Source organism: Octopus sinensis, linkage group LG1, assembly GCF_006345805.1.
Source record: "Octopus sinensis linkage group LG1, ASM634580v1, whole genome shotgun sequence".
Lineage (NCBI taxonomy): Eukaryota > Metazoa > Mollusca > Cephalopoda > Octopoda > Octopodidae > Octopus > Octopus sinensis.
Window position 1 is genome coordinate 192,869,179 of NC_042997.1, and position 18,416 is coordinate 192,887,594.

Here is an 18,416-nt window from a genome sequence, read left to right on the forward strand (position 1 = left end):
AAACGTTAGCGCACCGGACGAAATGCTGAGCAGTATTTCGTCTCTCTTTACGTTCTGAGTTCAAATTCCGCCGAGGTCGACTTTGCCTTTCATCCTTTCGGGGTTGATAAATTAAGTACCAGTTATGCACTGGGGTTGATGTAATCGACTTAATACCTATGTCTGTCCTTGTTTGTCCCCTCTGTGTTTAGCCCCATGTGGGTAATAAAGAAATAGGTATTTCGTCTGTCTTTACGTTCTGAGTTCAAATTCCGCCGAGGTCGACTTTGCCTTTCATCCTTTCGGGGTCGATAAATTAAGTACCAGTTACGCACTGGGGTCGATGTAATCGACTTAATACCTATGTCTGTCCTTGTTTGTCCCCTCTGTGTTTAGCCCCTTGTGGGTAGTAAAGAAATAGGTATAACACTGGCTCTATTTTGGGTTTTTTTGTTTTGTTGTTTTTTTCTGTCTCTTCTATTACTGCTACGACAACCTCTGTTCTTCTGAACCAACTTGATGCATTCCACTCCGTTTCATCCCGCTCAGCCTGACACCTGTCTCTTCTCTTCCAATCATTCCTTTTGTGCCTTTGCTCCAAAATTCCACTTAAACACTTTGTCCAATTTTCATTTGCCATAATTATAACCTTCGAGTACTCTCAATAACTCACATCTGTTGTAGTCATATTAGGTGTGTGTGACAAAATGTAGAGCAAACTGTGTGTTGTCACATTTTTTATGAAAATACAGTGTATTTTTAATTACTTCTAGATTTGTTAATCTATGTTTCTAGTTTACCCTTTCTTCCAGTTGCTAAAACAACTCACTATGATAATCCTTATATCTCAGTTGATTTATAGCTCCAGATTATATGTATGTATGTGTGTGTGTGGTGTGTGTGTGTGTATCTATGTATGTATGTATGTATGTATACATATATATGTATGTGTATATACATATATATGTATGCATGTGTATATATATGCATGTGTATATATAAATGTATGCATGTGTGTATATATATATATGTATGTATGTATGCATGTGTGTATATATATATATGTATTATGTATGCATGTGTGTATATATATATATATATGTATTATGTATGCATGTGTATATATATATATGTATGTATGCATGTGTATATATATATATGTATGTATGCATGTGTGTATATATATATGTATTATGTATGCATGTGTGTATATATATATATATATGTATTATGTATGCATGTGTATATATATATATGTATGTATGCATGTGTATATATATGTATGTATGCATGTGTATATATATATATGTATGTATGCATGTGTATATATATATATGTATGTATGCATGTGTATATATATATATGTATGTATGCATGTGTATATATATATATGTATTATGTATGCATGTGTATATATATATATGTATGTATGCATGTGTATATATATATATGTATGTATGCATGTGTATATATATGTATGTATGTATGCGTATATATATATATATATATATATGTATGTATGTATGTATGTGTGTATATATATGTATGTATGTATGTATGCGTATATATATATATATATATGTATGTATGTATGTATGTGTGTATATATATGTATGTATGTATGTGTGTGTGTATATATATATGTATGCATGTGTGTATATATATATGTATGTATGTGTGTATATATATATATATGTATGTATGCATACATATATATATATATATATATATGTATGTATGCATGTATATATATATATATACACACAGACACACACACTCACATACATTTTTATGTATGTACATACATATAAAACACTTGTGACTTCATTTTCCATTGATTGTATTTATAAATCAATGCAAAATAGACGCTTCAAAGTTTGTTGACTTTAAAATTTTATTGCTTTATCTATATTGTCAGTGACTTCACTGTCAAGCTGCATTAATTCTTACCAAGTCTCACAGCAGAATATATATACTGTTACCATACATATATTTGTTCAGCTGTTGTCTGTTGTTATTTTCTCTATACTAGCTTTGGCAGACTTTGAAGGCTTCTGTAAGCTGGATAATCTCATATCTAGTTAATCTATGTATAATAAGTAGGCTCGCCTTAAATCTTGCTCCTCTAATAACCGTGCGCATGTTCATCCACAGATTTAGGATTATAGTAGGAGGAGGAATGCCAGACACTCTGTGAGTTAAAATATATCACCGAGTCAAGTGAAACAGTCTGAAAATTCATGTTGTTCTATGAGGATACAAAGACAAATTTCTGTTGATGGAACTATCATTTTTTGCATCGTTCGACACATTCAAACTGGATTTGTAAAATGTTAACCAACTTATTTTTATTTCCATTATCAAGTTACATTTTCTTTCATATGTAATCTAACAAACGAAAGCCGTAAAGGTGGGGGGAAAAAATAGATGTTTTACTGTTATACTTTTCTTTGTTTATTTTTACATTCATTTACTTTGTTGTCTGTGACTTCTGTCAGATCTTCTTCAAATATTGCTATCTTTAATACTGGAAATATTCTTATAAACGAGACTAAAAATATATTTCTTGGATGTTATTCATCTGAATGATTTCCCTGCTTTAAGTGTTCCAGTTCACTTGCACCGATGAATAACAATCCTCAGTTTTCTCATTCATATAGCAACCTAGCTAATGGTTACTATAACTACCCCGCTAACCAATGGTACCAGCCGGTTCCTTATAATATTACCCCTAATGGCAATGTCCCATCTCTGGTTACCTCAAGTAACTCCTCTACGACTACCAATTCCAAAAACACCAACAATAATTCTAACAGTTCCATTAATGCCATACAGCCAAGCGCACCTCCCCTGCCCCCTCCTCCCCCATATACTGTATTCCCATCTAATACCCAACATTCAGACACCAGGGCCCATTCGGCACCACCTCCTAGCTACTATCAATCTCTCACCTTCTCACTTCCTCCGGCTACCCAGTTCTCCCCTTCCAACTTCTCTCCTCCCCCCATCAACCAAAGTTTCCCCACCGGCCCCACTAACCAATGTTCCCCTACCAGCTTCTCTCCTCCTCCCCCCTATAACCAGTGTTCCCCTCCTGGCTTCTCTCCTCCCTCCTATAATCAACGTCCTCCTACTAGCTTCTCTCCTCCTCCTAACCAATATTCCTCACCCAATGTCCAACATTCTTCTTCAAATGGTAATCTCAGTAATTGCTCAACTCCACCTTCTCCCACCCACACTCAGTATCCCCCATCACCTACCCACTACTACCCTTATCCCTATGGCTACCCTTCTCTTATCAATCATTTTGCCACTTATCGACCTCCGCCCCCTCTTGACTATATTCCCAAATATATTGATGATCAATGGAAAGAAAGGATATGCAAGTTTTTGGACTTACCTTATGACCCCCGAGCTAATACTAATAATAACCCTATCTTAAAAGGGGGCTATTACGGGACTGTTTATTCTGTAATGAGTGATGGCAACTGTTTTTTCCGCTGCATCAGTCAGGAGTTGACCGGACAGCAGACATATCATTCCAAATTACGAGCAAAATTGTGTGAATTTATTGAAAGCCATAGAGAAAAATTTGAAGCTTATGTCGACTGCAGCTTCTCAAAACATCTTCGGAGAATGAAAAGAGACAGTACATGGGCAACTCATGCTGAAATATTCGGCATGGCAACTCTTCTTGGTTGTTCCATTTATGTCAACACAAAATATGGTTTCACAACCGAATGGCTGCAGCATGACCCAGTGTTTCAGTATCACACGCCACTGCCAGGCTACCATCGACAGCCAGCTCTGGGGAAAATCTATGTGATTCATGTCGGAGAAGTACATTTTAATCTCTTCGTTGTGTGAAGAAGAATTTTCAAGAAACGGATTAAATTTACTCATTCTTCAGTCGTAATCAACCATCTTACCTGTTTTTCGCACAAAAGTAAGAGTTGCTTTACACTCTGCTGTTATTCATTTTCTGTAACAAAACCATTTATCTGGACTCTTCCTGGTCTGTTTCATCCTCATCTCCAAATTATAAACTTACCGTGAATATCATTATAAACTCTGTACTCGTTTGGCTGCTGTAGTGCTAATTGGAATTTCTTTATGAAGAACCAGGAATGTTATAATTAACCTGTGTCTATAGGAATTTTTAAAACAAAAAAAAATATAGAAAAGATTCATAGTGAGTTGTAATTTATTCTTTCTTTAAAATTCTAAGTTTTATTGTTCTTACAACTTAGTTTATTATAAAATTTAAGTTAACTTTGTTGCTTTATAATTGAAGTCTACTGTTATGACTTTTGCTTATATCATCATCTTCATCATCTTCATCATCATCTTCTTCATCTTCTTCATCATCATCATCTTCTTTTTCATCATCTTCATCATCATCATCATCATCTTCATCTTCATCATCATCTTCATCATCATCATCTTCATCTTCATTATCATCATCATCATCATCTTCATTATCATCTTCATCATCATCATCATCACCATCATCATCATCTTCATCATCATCTTCATCATCATCATCATCTTCTTCTTCTTCTTTATTATTATTATTATTACCAGTTCAATGCTACTCAAATTCTTGTTAATGTCTGACCAAGTAATACTAACTTCAAATTGTAGTGTTGAATAAAAGCATCCATTATGTGAAATGAATTGTTCTTCTCACCAATAAATTTAAACTTTTGAGGCAATGAACTGTCAGGTTATGATACACACATTGGTAAATTTGATGTAAGACCTTCAGGTATAATTTGTTGTTGTTTGCATGTATCCAGACATTTATCATTTCTGAATATGTGCAGATGACAGCATCATTTCACATAACGAATGCTATTATTCAACTCTACAGTTCAAAGTTAGTATTGCTTGGTCAAACAGTAACAAGAATTTGAGCAGCCTTGAATAGATTTGTTCTTCTAAAAGTCATTTCTCTATTATTATATCATTATTACAGTGTGGAAGGTGTTTATAAGCCATTTAAGAAACACACAAAATCCGTTAGATTCACTTCAACATTTCAATTTAATTTGTCAAAATATTTCCGTCGCTTTGAGACCGCGACCTGTTCACTGACAAAATTCCGTGCTGCATCCCTTAGATTTTGTCAGTGAACAGATCGTGGTCTCAAAGCGACAAAGATATTTTGACAAATTAAATTGAAATGTTGAAGTGAATCTAACAGTTTTTGTGTGTTTCTTAAATGGCTTATAAACACCTTCCACGCCGCAATTGTTTTCGTTCCAGCACACGATCTCAGATCAGGTCACTTGCTATGCAAGTACATCTCTGTAATATATCATTATTATTATTAAGATTATATCGTTAGCATGCCACACATAGTGCTTGATGGCATTTCAGCCACCTTTATGTTCTAAATTCAAATTTCACCAGGGTAGACTTTGCTCTTTATTTTTTCAGGGTTACATCAACTCCAGTTGATCACTGGGGTTGATGTAACTGACTTACCCCACTCCTCTGAAATTACTGGCCTTGTGCCAAAATTTGAAACATTATTATTATTACTACTACTACTACTTATTTTTAATTTACATGTTTGTTACAATCACTTGCCAAGACACACCCAGCATCCTAGGGCGAGTGAAGGCTAAGAAATGTTACAGTATGATTGAAAGCTTGGAGAGGGGAAGTGGTAGGGGCAGTAGTGAAATATATCTTCATGCAATACAACACAGACATTTAAATTCATAGGGGCTTTCTGAGGATGTGAGCAGAACTTGTTAGCATAATCTTTTGGATTTCTCTGAGACATGGTTTTCCTGCGACGTTGTCTAGATGTTTCTGACATCCTTTTTTTTTATCATATCAAGAGTATCTACAAATACAGGAATAGTTTTTACCTCTTGCATTTCAATTTCTGGGTCCTTAAATTTACTTATTTTGTCAAATTCTTTGACAGATATATTTGTATCAGTGGGAACACTTACATCTATTAGTCTACAAGTATTTTCTTCCCTGTCTTTTATGACTATGTCTGGTTGATTAGCCTGGATCGTTCTGTTGGTGTTGACTGGAAAATCCCAGAGGATAGTGACATTTTTACCTTCAATGGCTGGCTCAGGATGATGTTCATACCAGTAAGCAGGAATGTTGATTTTTATAGTGTTTACATATTTTCCAATGTAAATACTGTCCTCCCCTATTGTGGCAATTTTTGTATTTGTTTGGTGTCAGCACTGGACATCCCTAGATTAGATGGTCTATTGTTTCTTCAAATGTGTCACAGAATCTGCATTTGGGGTCAGAACCATTTTGAAGAACATTAGCCTAGGTGTTTTTGGTAAGCAAGCTTTGGTCTTGTATTGCTAATATGAAACCTTCAGTCTCTGCTTTCAGTCCTGAACTTCTCAGCTACTGATGGCCTGTTGCTTGGTCTACATCAGCATTTCGGCTTCAAAGTATACACTATCCACGATGAGGCTTCTGGCCCCACCGCTCCTCAATTTGTTTCTGCCCTTTCTTTTTTGCAGTCTGTTTGATTCGTTTTGCTTGTTTGGTAGCAGTGGTTTCAGGTTCTTCATCTAATTTAGAGTTAATGCCGAGTTCCCTTGTGAATTTGCAAGCTTCCTTGACAATAGAATGTAATTTTTTGCCGCCTTTGTGTTTGCACACAAGCAACAGCATCCAGTCCTCTGTATTAGATAAGTACCTGTTCATTGCTATTGTGGAGGTCCTATAGCACAGTTCTACCTGCATCGTTCCTCTTCCCCTAATACTTCTAGGTAGGTACAGAGAATCAACATCTGCATTTGGATGGTGCATGTTCTTAGATGTTAGTAGTTTTCTTATCATCCTGTCCAGGTGTTGGAGCTCTATAAGATTCTAGTTAATGATGTTAAAACTGTATTGGACTACTGGAAGTGCAAGGGTGTTAATGGCTTCATTGCAATTTTTGGAATTGAGTCCAGTTTTTAGTATGAGTCTTATTCTTCTGTAATATTCCTTTCTTATTTTTTCCTTTATGGTAGCATGTTGTATACCATCTCCTTCGTTTATCCCCAGGTATTTACTGCTTTCTTGTGGGTCAAGCTCCTTGATGGTAGTGTCAGTATCTAATTTAACAGAAGCTGTTTGCTTCAGCTTGCCACTTACAAAAGTTGCTTTAGCACACTTATCAAGGACAAAATCCATTCCGATGTCATTACTGAATTCCTTAACAATTGATAACAGCCCTGCTATCAATAAAACAAGTACCAGTTGAACATTGGGGTCACTGTAATTGAGTCATCCCCTCCCCCAAAATTGCTGCCCTTGTGGAAAAATTTGAAACCATTATTATTATTATTATTATTATTATTATTAAGGCGGTGAGCTGGCAGAGTCGTTAGCACTCTGGATGACATGCTTAGCGGTATTTTGCCCCTCGCTTTGTTCTGAGTTCAAATTCTGCCAAGGTTGACTTTACCTTTCATCATTTCAGGGTCAATAAAATAAGTACCGGTTATGCACTGGGGTCGATGTAATCAACTCCATCCCTTCCCCCAAATTTCAGGCCTTGTGCCTCCAGTTGAAAATATTATTATTATTATTATTATTATTATTATTATAATGTTGTTAGCATGCTGCACGAAATGTTTAATAGTCTTTCATCTGTCTTCGTGCTCTGACTTCAAATGCTGCTGAGGTTGACTTAGCCTTTCATTGTTTTAGGGTTAGTAAAATAAGCACCAGTTGATCCCTGGGGTTAATGTAGTTGACTAGCCCCTCTCAATGAAATTTCAGGCCTTGTGCCTATAGTAGAAAAAAATCATTATCATTGTCAGATTTAACCAATCTTATCATAGATTATGTTTCAGAGAAGAAACAGCCCAAAAGATATCAGTCACATGGAAAAATAGTGTTAATTCATTCAATGTAGGAAACATCGAAAAGCTAATTAGGAATAATTAGGCAACGAGAAAATGACACTTCCATGCTATCATGATGAATGACATTCTGGATTGACGATAAACATTTTCTATTTAGCTGACCTTTGTCACCAAAGGTGTGCAGTGATGGCACACTGAATGAAAGGAATTTAAGCCACAGAAATGTAAATACATGGTTCTAGTCAGAGAAAGTGGGAGAGAGGGAGAAAAAGAGACAGACAGACAGACAGGCAGAGAGGGGTTGGGGGTAGTAAACTCTGTTCATCGTCTTCTGTTTTATTCCATTCAATAACTTCTACCATATTTTTCTGTTTAATATAGAAAATATGGAAAAGGTATTTAATGGAATGAAATTAATGAGAGAAAATGAATTAATTCATTACACATCTCTCTCTCTCACTCTCACTCACTCACACACACACACACACACACAAACACACACACACACACAAACACACACACACACACACACAAACACACACACAAACACCACACACACACACACACAAACACACACACACACACACACAAACACACACACACACACAAACACACACACACACACAAACACACACACACACACACAACACACACACACACACACACACACACACACACAAACACACACACACACACACAACACACACACACACACACACACACAAAACACACACACACACACTTGTAAAGCATTTACATTTTTACTTCTTTATGGTTTAAATTTATTTGATTGGGTTTCCTATCTCTGCACACTTTCTGATAAAATGTCAATTAATTAAATTGAAAGTATCACAAAATATAATAATAATAATAATAATAATAATAATAATAATAAAATGGTGGTGCTCCAGCATGGCCACAGCTCGTGAGCTGAAACTAGATAAAATAAAAATAATTCTTTCTACTGGAATAATAATGATATTAATAATCAATAATAATAATATTAATAATAACTATCAATAATAATGATATTAATAATAATCTTTTCTACTGGAAGCACAATGCTTCAAATTTGTGGGGAGGGGACTAGTCATTTACATCGACCTCAGTGTTAAACTGGTACTTATTTTATTGACCCCTCGAAAGGATAAAAGGCAGAGTCAATCTCGGCAGAATTTGAACTCAGAACATAGCGACAGGTGAAATACTGTTAAGCGTTTCATCCAGCATGCTTACAACTCTGCCAGCTTGCCACCTTATTAATAATTATAATAATTATAATTATTATTATTTCAAATTTTTGCCACAAGGGCAGCAATTTTGGGGAAGTTGGGGTGAGTTAATTACATCGACCCCAGTGTTAAACTGATACTTATTTTATTCACCCCTCGAAAGGATGAAAGGCAAAGTTGACCTTGGCAGAATTTGAACTCGGAATATAACAGCAGACGAAATACCACTAAGCATTTCGCCCGGTGTGCTAACGATTCTGCCAGCACACCGCCCTAATAATACTAATAATAATAATAATAATAATATTAATAATCCTTTCACAAGGTTAGTTGATTACATTAACCTCGGTGCTCAACCGGTACTTATTTTATTACCCTGAAAAGGATTAAAGTTAACCTCAGCAGGATTTGAACTTTCCATAAAAGCCAGAAGAAATGTCGCTAAGCATTTTTCGTCTGATGTGCTAACGATTCTGACTGTAATAATAATCATGGTTTCAAATTTTGGCTCAAGGCCAGCAAGTGTGGGGGTGGGGGTACTTATTTCACAACCCTGAAAGGATGAAAGGCAAAGTCAACCTTGGCCAAGTAATAAAACATAATGTTTGTTTTTACATAATTTCTTTTATATTTAGGTGTAATGTTACAAGAAACATTAAACTTCATTGTATACTATTGTTTCATTCTTTAGTGGGTGGTAGAAAGATAGATTTTTAGTCTGGACTTAAATTTCAAATGGGATTAACAATGATTTTTATCCAGCTGAAAAATATGAGATTTTCACATATTCTGTGACATGAAGTATTCCAGATTGCAAGGCAACGTGCTAAAGAGAATTGAGACATTGTTGGGGAAAAGTATATTTGGAATGGTAATGGCACATTGGCCCTTGCTGATACTGAAAACAAAAGGACCTGGAAGTGCTACTGAGAAGTTGTTGAATGAGGATAATGCATGGAGAGAGGTGGGGTTACTCGAAATAAACCCAACAGAGATACCAATCATTGAAGTTACCAGGCATTGATCATCATCATCTTCATTTAACATCCATTTTCCATGCTGGCATGGTTTCTACGGCCGGTTGCCCTTCCTAATGCCAACCACTCTAAGAGTATAGTGGGTGCTTTTTACACGCCACTGGCACAGGTGCCAGTGACACAACACCGGCATTGGCCATGACTACAATTTCATTTGGCTTAACAGATTTTCTCAAGCACAGTATATCGCCAAAGGCCTTGATCATTTGTCACTGCCTCCATGAGGCCCAATGTTTGAACAGTGTTTTTAATGTGCCAGTTAGGCAACACTGGTATTGGCTTTGACTACAATTTCACTTGACTTGATGGGTCTCCTAAGGTCTCAGTCACTTGTCATTGTCTCTGTGAGGCCCAACATTCAAAGATCATGCTTCACCACCTCGTCCCATGTCTTCCTGAATCTACCTCTTCCACAGGTTCCCTCCACCATGCAGCTAAAATCAAATCTTGTTTCTGCATTTTAAAGTAACATAATTTTTCCTTGCTTACTTTCCTCTTTGTTGAGTCTTAAGGGTATTGGCCATGGAATGGTTCATCTGTTTATTCTGTAGACTTATGTCTTCTTTTGCGTGTATCCTTTCAATTACCTTGTCATTATTGAAATATTTTCACTTAATATTTTTTCTCTTTTATGCTGGGTGAAATGCTTAGCAGTACTTCGTCTGCCGTTACATTCTGAGTTCAGTTCTGCCGAGGTTCACAGAGCATAAACAGCCAGAAGAAATGTCTTCAAGCATTTCACCTTATATGCTTACAGTTCTACTAGCTTGCCTAAATAATAATAATAATAATAATAATAATAATAATATGAGAAAGCAACCATACCATGGGGATGTGCCAATACATACAGATAGAGAAATTAAGGCCAATAGGCCAGATATAGTTGTCAGAGATCATCTAGGTTAAATAAGTACCAGTTACACACTGGGGTCAATGTAATTGACTTAATCCCTTTGTCTGTCCTTGTTTGTCCCCTCTGTGTTCAGCCCCCTGTGGGCAATAAAGGAATAAATATTTTTTCTCTTTATTAAAAAAGTTGCTATACAGTTAAGAAGGTTGTAATGCAAACACATGGTTTCAGGTTCAATACTACCACATGGCCCAAAACCTTGCCAGTGGATTCAGTAGACGAAAACTAAAAGACACCTGTTATATGTATATGTGTTTATATATGTGTGGGTTTGTGTGTGTGTGTGTGGCTATTTATGTTTCCTTGTCCAGAGAGTGTGTTAATTGTAAATAAACATCATACAAACAGTGTTACTTGTGTGCAACCTTCCGCAAAAACATGTCCAGCCATTATACTGTAAAAAGCTTTCAGTTCACTCTGTAAAGTGGTTGGCATTAAGAAGGGCAACCAGCTGTAAAACCATTCCAAAACAGACAATGGAGCTTGGTGCAGTTCTCTGGCTTGTCAGCTCCTGTTAAACCATCCAGCCCATGCCAGCATAAAAGACAGACATTAAATGATGATGATGATGATGATGTAGTAGCAGTTTGGTTCTCATCCTGGACCCAATACAACTGACCACGTATTCACTTTATGGCAGGTCTTTGAGAAATCATGGGAATATTACCAAGTAGTGTACATTTGCTTCGTAGACCTCAAAAAGGCTTACAACTGCATGTTTTGAGGCATGCTGTGGAGGGTTTTGCAGGAGTTCATTTTTAGTATTCTTGTTTGTGAGAGCAGTCGTGTTTATTTTAGATATTTTCATTTTAAAAATCATCTCCGGCTAATCATTGAGAGGATGTTGGTGTTGCCTTGGCGGAGGTTTGCACTCTCTGAGTGTTCTTGTTTGTTATTTATTTTATCAATTGACAAAAAGCTAGTCAGCCTTGGCATAAACCAGATGGCATTAAATACTGCAAACCCTGTTTTGTTTTGTTTTGTTTTTTTTGTTACATTCAACAATTTCATTCATCTCACACCAAGATATATAGATTTTTATTTCATTGCTTTTTTTTCATTTTTGTTCTTTCCTTCTTTGTCTAAGTCAGTTATAACCCCCTTCGTATCTAGGATGCTATATGGGAATGCAATGATAAGAATACTTCTGATTTAGTTATCACTGGTAACGATTTGATAGAGTTGGAAGATGGATACAAGAACAAGTAGTTTGCGTGAATGTGTAAATATTGGGTTGTCCGGAAAGTTCGTGCCGAATTTTAAAGGATAGAAAAAGATCAATAAATACTTGCCATTACATTTTTAATCAACCAAATATGAACCATTTTGTTGTACAATGCGTCTTCATCTTTCCTTTAACTTGAAAATACCCTCTTCCCAGAACTTAGGTGGTTTCATAGCAAAGAATTCATCAAGGTATCTTTTTACGGCATCCAAGGAATTGAAATTTTTACCATTAAGACTATTCTGCAGAGACCTGAATAAGTGGAAATCCGAAGGAGCAATATCTGGTGAATATGGAGGGTGGGCTAACACACCCCAGCCGAGCTGCAGAAATTTTTGTCTGGTTCCCAAAGCATCAAGTGCCAAAAATGAACTTTCTTATCTTCCAATTTAAAGGGTTACAGAATTAACACATGTTATAGGAACATAAACCTTCCTCCACAAAAAGATAGCTTAAACTGTGCTCTAAATAGAGGTGTAGTCAAATCCTATTTTATGGACTCAACCATGTTCTAAAATAAGTCGAAAGGTAAGCTACTATAAATTGGCACGAACTTTCCGGACAACCCAATAGAACCAGGCACAGAGTAGGATCATTTCAATAGTGTGTTGGCGATAGTAAATGTTTCTGTTGGTACTGATAAGATGAAATTTGTTAACATCTACTCATTTCAAGAACTTTTATACCAGAAGCGCTGACAGGGCTCTGCCTCACTTCTGTCCTTGAAGACTTGCATACCCACCTACCTCTTTCTCTCTATACATAATGGACTAACCAACAGCAGCTCATTTGCTCAACAGAACACATAGAATTAATTTTATGCTGACCCCTTTTTCCTTATTGTTTTAAATATGCTGAGGTGCATGATCTAGTGGTTAGGACATTGCATCTGTAATCGTGAGATTGTGGTTTCAATTCTCAGACTTGATGGTGCATTGTATTCTTGAGTAAAATACTTCGTTCAGCATAGCTCCAGTCCACTCAGCTGTAAATGTGAAGGACTGGCACCCCTTACATGTGGCATATTGTGATCTTGATCTCACACCAGGTCCTAGGAGTCCTAGAGACATTAATATCCAGATGTTGTTGATGATGATGATTAACTGTTTTTACATATTTGTCTTTTGTTCTCTTCTAGATATTACAAAACGTGGCCATTTCCATGATGTATATGAATTTCCACCTCCTGAGCCTTTTAGTGGGTGTGCAAAGACATACCCTAGTCGTAATTCAAGAAATGCTGGTAAGTCAACTAATACACATTCTTTTTGTGTGTGTGAGTACTGTCTCCAACACCGGTCAGTTGTCCAGTCAGCCATGCCTACTTGTCTGTGTCCAAACAGCTGGACCCAGTTATTTCATTCTGACCTGTTGATGTAGAGTCATCCATTTCATTTGGAAAAAAAAAAAGACAATGCCTAGATTTTTTTTCAATTTTTGTCATGGCCGATGCCAGTACCACTTGACTGGCACCTGTACTGGTGGCACATAAAAAGCACCATTCGAGCGTGGTCATTGCCAGTGCCACCTGACTGGCTCCCATGCAGGTGGCATGTAAAAAGCACCCGCTACACTCTCAGAGTGGTTGACATTAGGAAGGGCATCCAGTTGTAGAAACCTTGCCAGATCAGATTGGAGCCTGGCAGAAACGTCAGCACGTCGGGTGAAATGCTTAGCGGTATTTCGTCTGCCGTTACGTTGTGAGTTCAAATTCCGCCAAGGTCGACTTTACCTTTCATCCTTTCGGAGTCGATAAATTAAGTACCACTTATGCACTGGGGTCGATGTAATCGACTTAATACCTGTGTCTGTCCTTGTTTGTCCCCTCTATGTTTAACCCCTTGTGGGTAATGAAAAAATAGGTACAGCCTTCTGGCTTGCCAGCCTTGAGTCAAACCGTCAAACCCATGCCAGCATGGAAGGCAGACGTTTAACGATGATGATGATGAACATATTCTAGGTGCTGGCCACACAGCTGGGGTTCTTTGACAATTAGCATAATCTTTATGTTACTCTTTTACTTGTTTCAGTCATTTGACTGCGGCCATGCTGCAGCACCGCCTTTAATCGAGCAACTTGACCCCGGGACTTATTCTTTTGTAAGCCCAGTACTTATTCTATCGGTCTCTTTTACCGAACCGCTAAGTAACGGGGACATAAACACACTAGCATTGGTTGTCAAGCAATGCTAGGGGGACAAACACAGACACACAAACACACACACGCATATATATATATATATATATATACATATACATATATACAACGGGCTTCTTTTCAGTTTCCGTCTACCAAATCCACTCACAAGGCTTTGGTCGGCCCGAGGCTATAGCAGAAGACACTTGCCCAAGATGCCACACAGTGGGACTGAACCCGGAACCATGTGGTTGGTAAACAAGCTACTTACCACACAGCTGCAGCATGTTTCATTTGTCTTGGTTAAACACTACTGGGCATGTTTTCAGCTTGAAAAAAATGGTTCTGTTTGTAGTCCTGAAAAATTTCCTACACTTTGGATTGCCCTAAAGACAACAATTAAAAGCTGCTGCATAAATATCAGTTCATAAAAGACAAAAAAACGAAAGATGGAGACTGGTGGGGGGAACAACAGACGAGGTTTATAAGTTTCCCTCTCAGGAGATCTGGAAGACATTTTTGATGCTTTGAGCCTATGCTTATCTACAGAAAGGAATGAGGAGAGGAAAAAAATGGAATGGGAAGAAAAATATCTGTCTGGATTAACAATTAACTATAGGCGTAGGAGTGGCTGTGTGGTAAGTAGCTTGCTTACCAACCACATGGTTCTGGGTTCAGTCCCACTGCGTGGCACCTTGGGCAAGTGTCTTCTGCTATAGCCTCAGGCCGACCAAAGCCTTGTGAGTGGATTTGGTAGATGGAAACACAAAGAAACCCGTCGTATATATATATATATATATATATGTTTGTGTGTCTGTGTTTGTCCCCCCAACATCGCTTGACAACTGATGCTGGTGTGTTTATGTCCCCGTAACTTAGCGGTTCAGCAAAAGAGACAGATAGAATAAGTACTAGGCTTACAAAGAATAAGTCCTGGGGTCAATTTGCTCGACTAAAGGCAGTGCTCCAGCATGGCCACAGTCAAATAACTGAAACAAGTAAAAGAGTAAAAATTTTTTAAAAAGTGTTATTGCACATGTAGAATTTATATTCTTTTACTCGTTTCTGTCATTTGACTGGGGCCATGCTAGAGCACCGCCTTTTAGTCAAAAGAAATCGAATCCTGGACTTATTCTTTGTAAGCCCAGTACCTATTCTATCATTCCTCTTTGCCAAACTGCTAAGTTACAGGGATGTAAACACACCAACATCTGTTGTCAAGTAATGACAGTGGGGGGGGGGGTCAAACACAAAGACACACACATAAGTATATACATATGTATACGACAGGTTTCTTTCAGTTTCTGTCTACAAAACCTGCTCACAAGGTTTTGGTCAGTGCAAGGCTATAGTAGAAGACACTTGCCCAAGGTGCCACGCAGTGGGACTGAACCTGGAGCCATGTGGTTGAGAAGCAAGCTTCTTACCACACAGTCATACTGCTGACCAGAACTCCATATTGGACAAGGAGCTTTTGTTCTGTTCTAAACCTTTCTATCTAATTCTTTAGCATTTTGACTTAATGTGTTGCAAAGTTACCACATTCTCAGGGGAATCCTACATAATGAACACAAATTTTACCATTTCATATCACCACAGATCTATGTCTTCCACTAAGCATTTCACCCGGTGTGCTAATATTTCTGCCAGCTCGCTGCCTTGTGGTACCTATTTTATCAACTCCCAAAAGGATGAAAGGCTAAGTCAACCTTGACAGAATGCAAAAGTGGATGAAATGCTGCTAGCATGCTAACAGTTTTGCCAGCTCCTTGCCTTAACCCTTTAGTGTTCAGATTATTCTATCAAACATAATGTTTATTGATTCACATTGATTTGAATTAATCATACTTTATCTCATATCTTCAAGATTTTGATGGTGTAATTACTTAATGTAGAATAACATTGTAGGGTAGGTGTGAGGGCCTGGATCTGGTCGGTTTGATCATGAAACATATTTTGGCCGGATATGGCCGGTTTAAATACTAAAGGGTTAATCAATAATAATTGTTTTTAATTTTGATACAAGGCCAGCAACTTTTTAGGGGGTGGGTAAATTGAGTACATCAGCCCCAGTAGTCAACTGGTACCCAAAACATTGTTTCCAAATATTTACCAATTCTTATGTATAAATCTGACTATAGTCCTTTTTTTTTATTTATTTTGCAGCTGGAAATCGCCGGGCTCCGCCACCTCCTCCTCCCCCTCCAATTTCTGCGGTGCGATGAATACTGCCATGGCCTCTTTTACAACATGCAATATCTCAGCTCCAAAGCATCTCCATTCTGCTCCAGTTTCTCCATTCTCTTCCTTGTGATATCACAGACGGACGAATGAATGGACGGATGGATGGACGGTGCTACTGCTGAGGATTCCAAGACTCCAGCATCAATCTACTTTATACTGTTGATAGCATATGTTGGATTTTTGTTTGAGAAAATTCTACATACGAGGTTCTATGTGTATGTATATGTGTGTGTGTGTGTGTGTGTGTATGTATGTGCATGTGTATGTTTGCGCGTTTCTATGCATGTCTCCGCCACCCTTTCTTACTTCCTAGTTTACGCCTCAAACCATTTCTTTTATTCTTTTTGTTACCTTCCCCTTCCCTATTCCCTTCTTTTTAATTTTCCATTCGTAATTTCTAACCATGTTCTTCTAATGGAAATTTGCTACGGTGTAATGGGTTTCATCCTACATGACAGAACATAAGCTGGTATTCTACTTTATCTATCTATCTGCATACATTTATAAAAATGGAATAGATTTCTATAACAAACCTCGACTTCAAAAAATAGTGCCACCAGATGATTGTTCTGGAAATGTGTATTTTTTTTTCTTTTCATATGGAGTAAATAGCATTTAATAATTTCTGACAAAAAATAGTATAAAGAATACTTACTAATTGTACAAAAAAAATGATATAAATGAATTGTGTTGCAAGGAATATATGAGTGTGTGTGTATATATATATATGTATATACAGAGAGATAAACACACTTACATACATCTATCTACACACACATGCACAGAGGAACATAAGCTCTTTTTCCCCCACATAAGTAGTAATACAAAGAAATGAAATTGAAAGTGCACTTGGTGTCTTTTATAATATTTATTTACATTAGTTTAACCATTATCACATTTTCATGGTTTTCAAAAGTGACTTTTGAAAATTTTGAAATGGTTATGTAAATAAATCTTTTAAAAAATTCCTAGTACAATTTCTATTTTCTTTCTTTACACATGTACAAACTCTAGAGGGTAGTTACTCTTTTTCTCTTTGAACTTACATAATGGAACTGGAATCCAATTCCATTTATATCTTCTTCCCTTTTGAGAAGAAATTTATATGTTGATTATTTTTATCATCTTTGTTTCATTGTCGATAGTAATATTATACTGTCTTTTGTGAACACAGACATGAAATGACTAGGTGTATAAGATATTAAAGACTGCCAACTCATGGGTTGTGAGTTCAAAAATACTGCAGAGAGTTTTGCATGTCTCTGGGTAAACAGGACACTTAATTCTACATCCCACTGGACTCTTACATCACCACATTATTAGGAAGAAGTACAAAAACTCATTAGGAAAACTAATTATCATAGAATGCAGTCTAGTACTCTATCCAAAAAGAGTATTTTTTTTTTCCTCATTTACTTGCTTAAACTTGCTAAGCACCATTTCTGAGTGATGCCTTGTGGTTCTTGAAAGACATTACCTTCAGGTTTCCATTAATTATTCAAACACATGCTCTCAAGTACAGTTATTTTTACATTTTTAACACGTATCAGCCTTTATATATTCATTTTGTTGTAACCCTAGCTCTACTCAGGTGTTCAGCACCAAATAGTGATGTAATACAACTTCTAAAGATTTCCTTTAGTGTTCACATTATTCTGCCAAAATTAATGCTTCTTCATCTACATTGCCTTGAACTAATCAGGCATTATCTTGTAGCTATGAGATTTTGATGAGGTAGCTGTTAATTTTTAAAACAATATTGTAGGGTTGGTGTGAGAGACCAGATCTGACCAGTTTGAACAT

General features: G+C 36.9%; 1 protein-coding gene across 2 annotated transcripts in view; it reads left to right on the forward strand.

The window, feature by feature from the left end:
* The window catches only part of LOC115209769 (GATA zinc finger domain-containing protein 7), a 162,560-nt gene extending 144,306 nt beyond the window's left edge, over positions 1 to 18,254 (forward strand). For both annotated transcript variants that reach the window (XM_036507973.1, XM_036507975.1), the window contains exons 10-11: positions 13,372 to 13,476; positions 16,536 to 18,254. In XM_036507973.1, coding sequence (XP_036363866.1) covers positions 13,372 to 13,476; positions 16,536 to 16,594 — 164 coding nt within the window. In that variant the 3' untranslated portion in view covers positions 16,595 to 18,254. The remainder of the gene's footprint in view (positions 1 to 13,371; positions 13,477 to 16,535) is intronic.
* Positions 18,255 to 18,416: the final 162 nt, after the last annotated feature.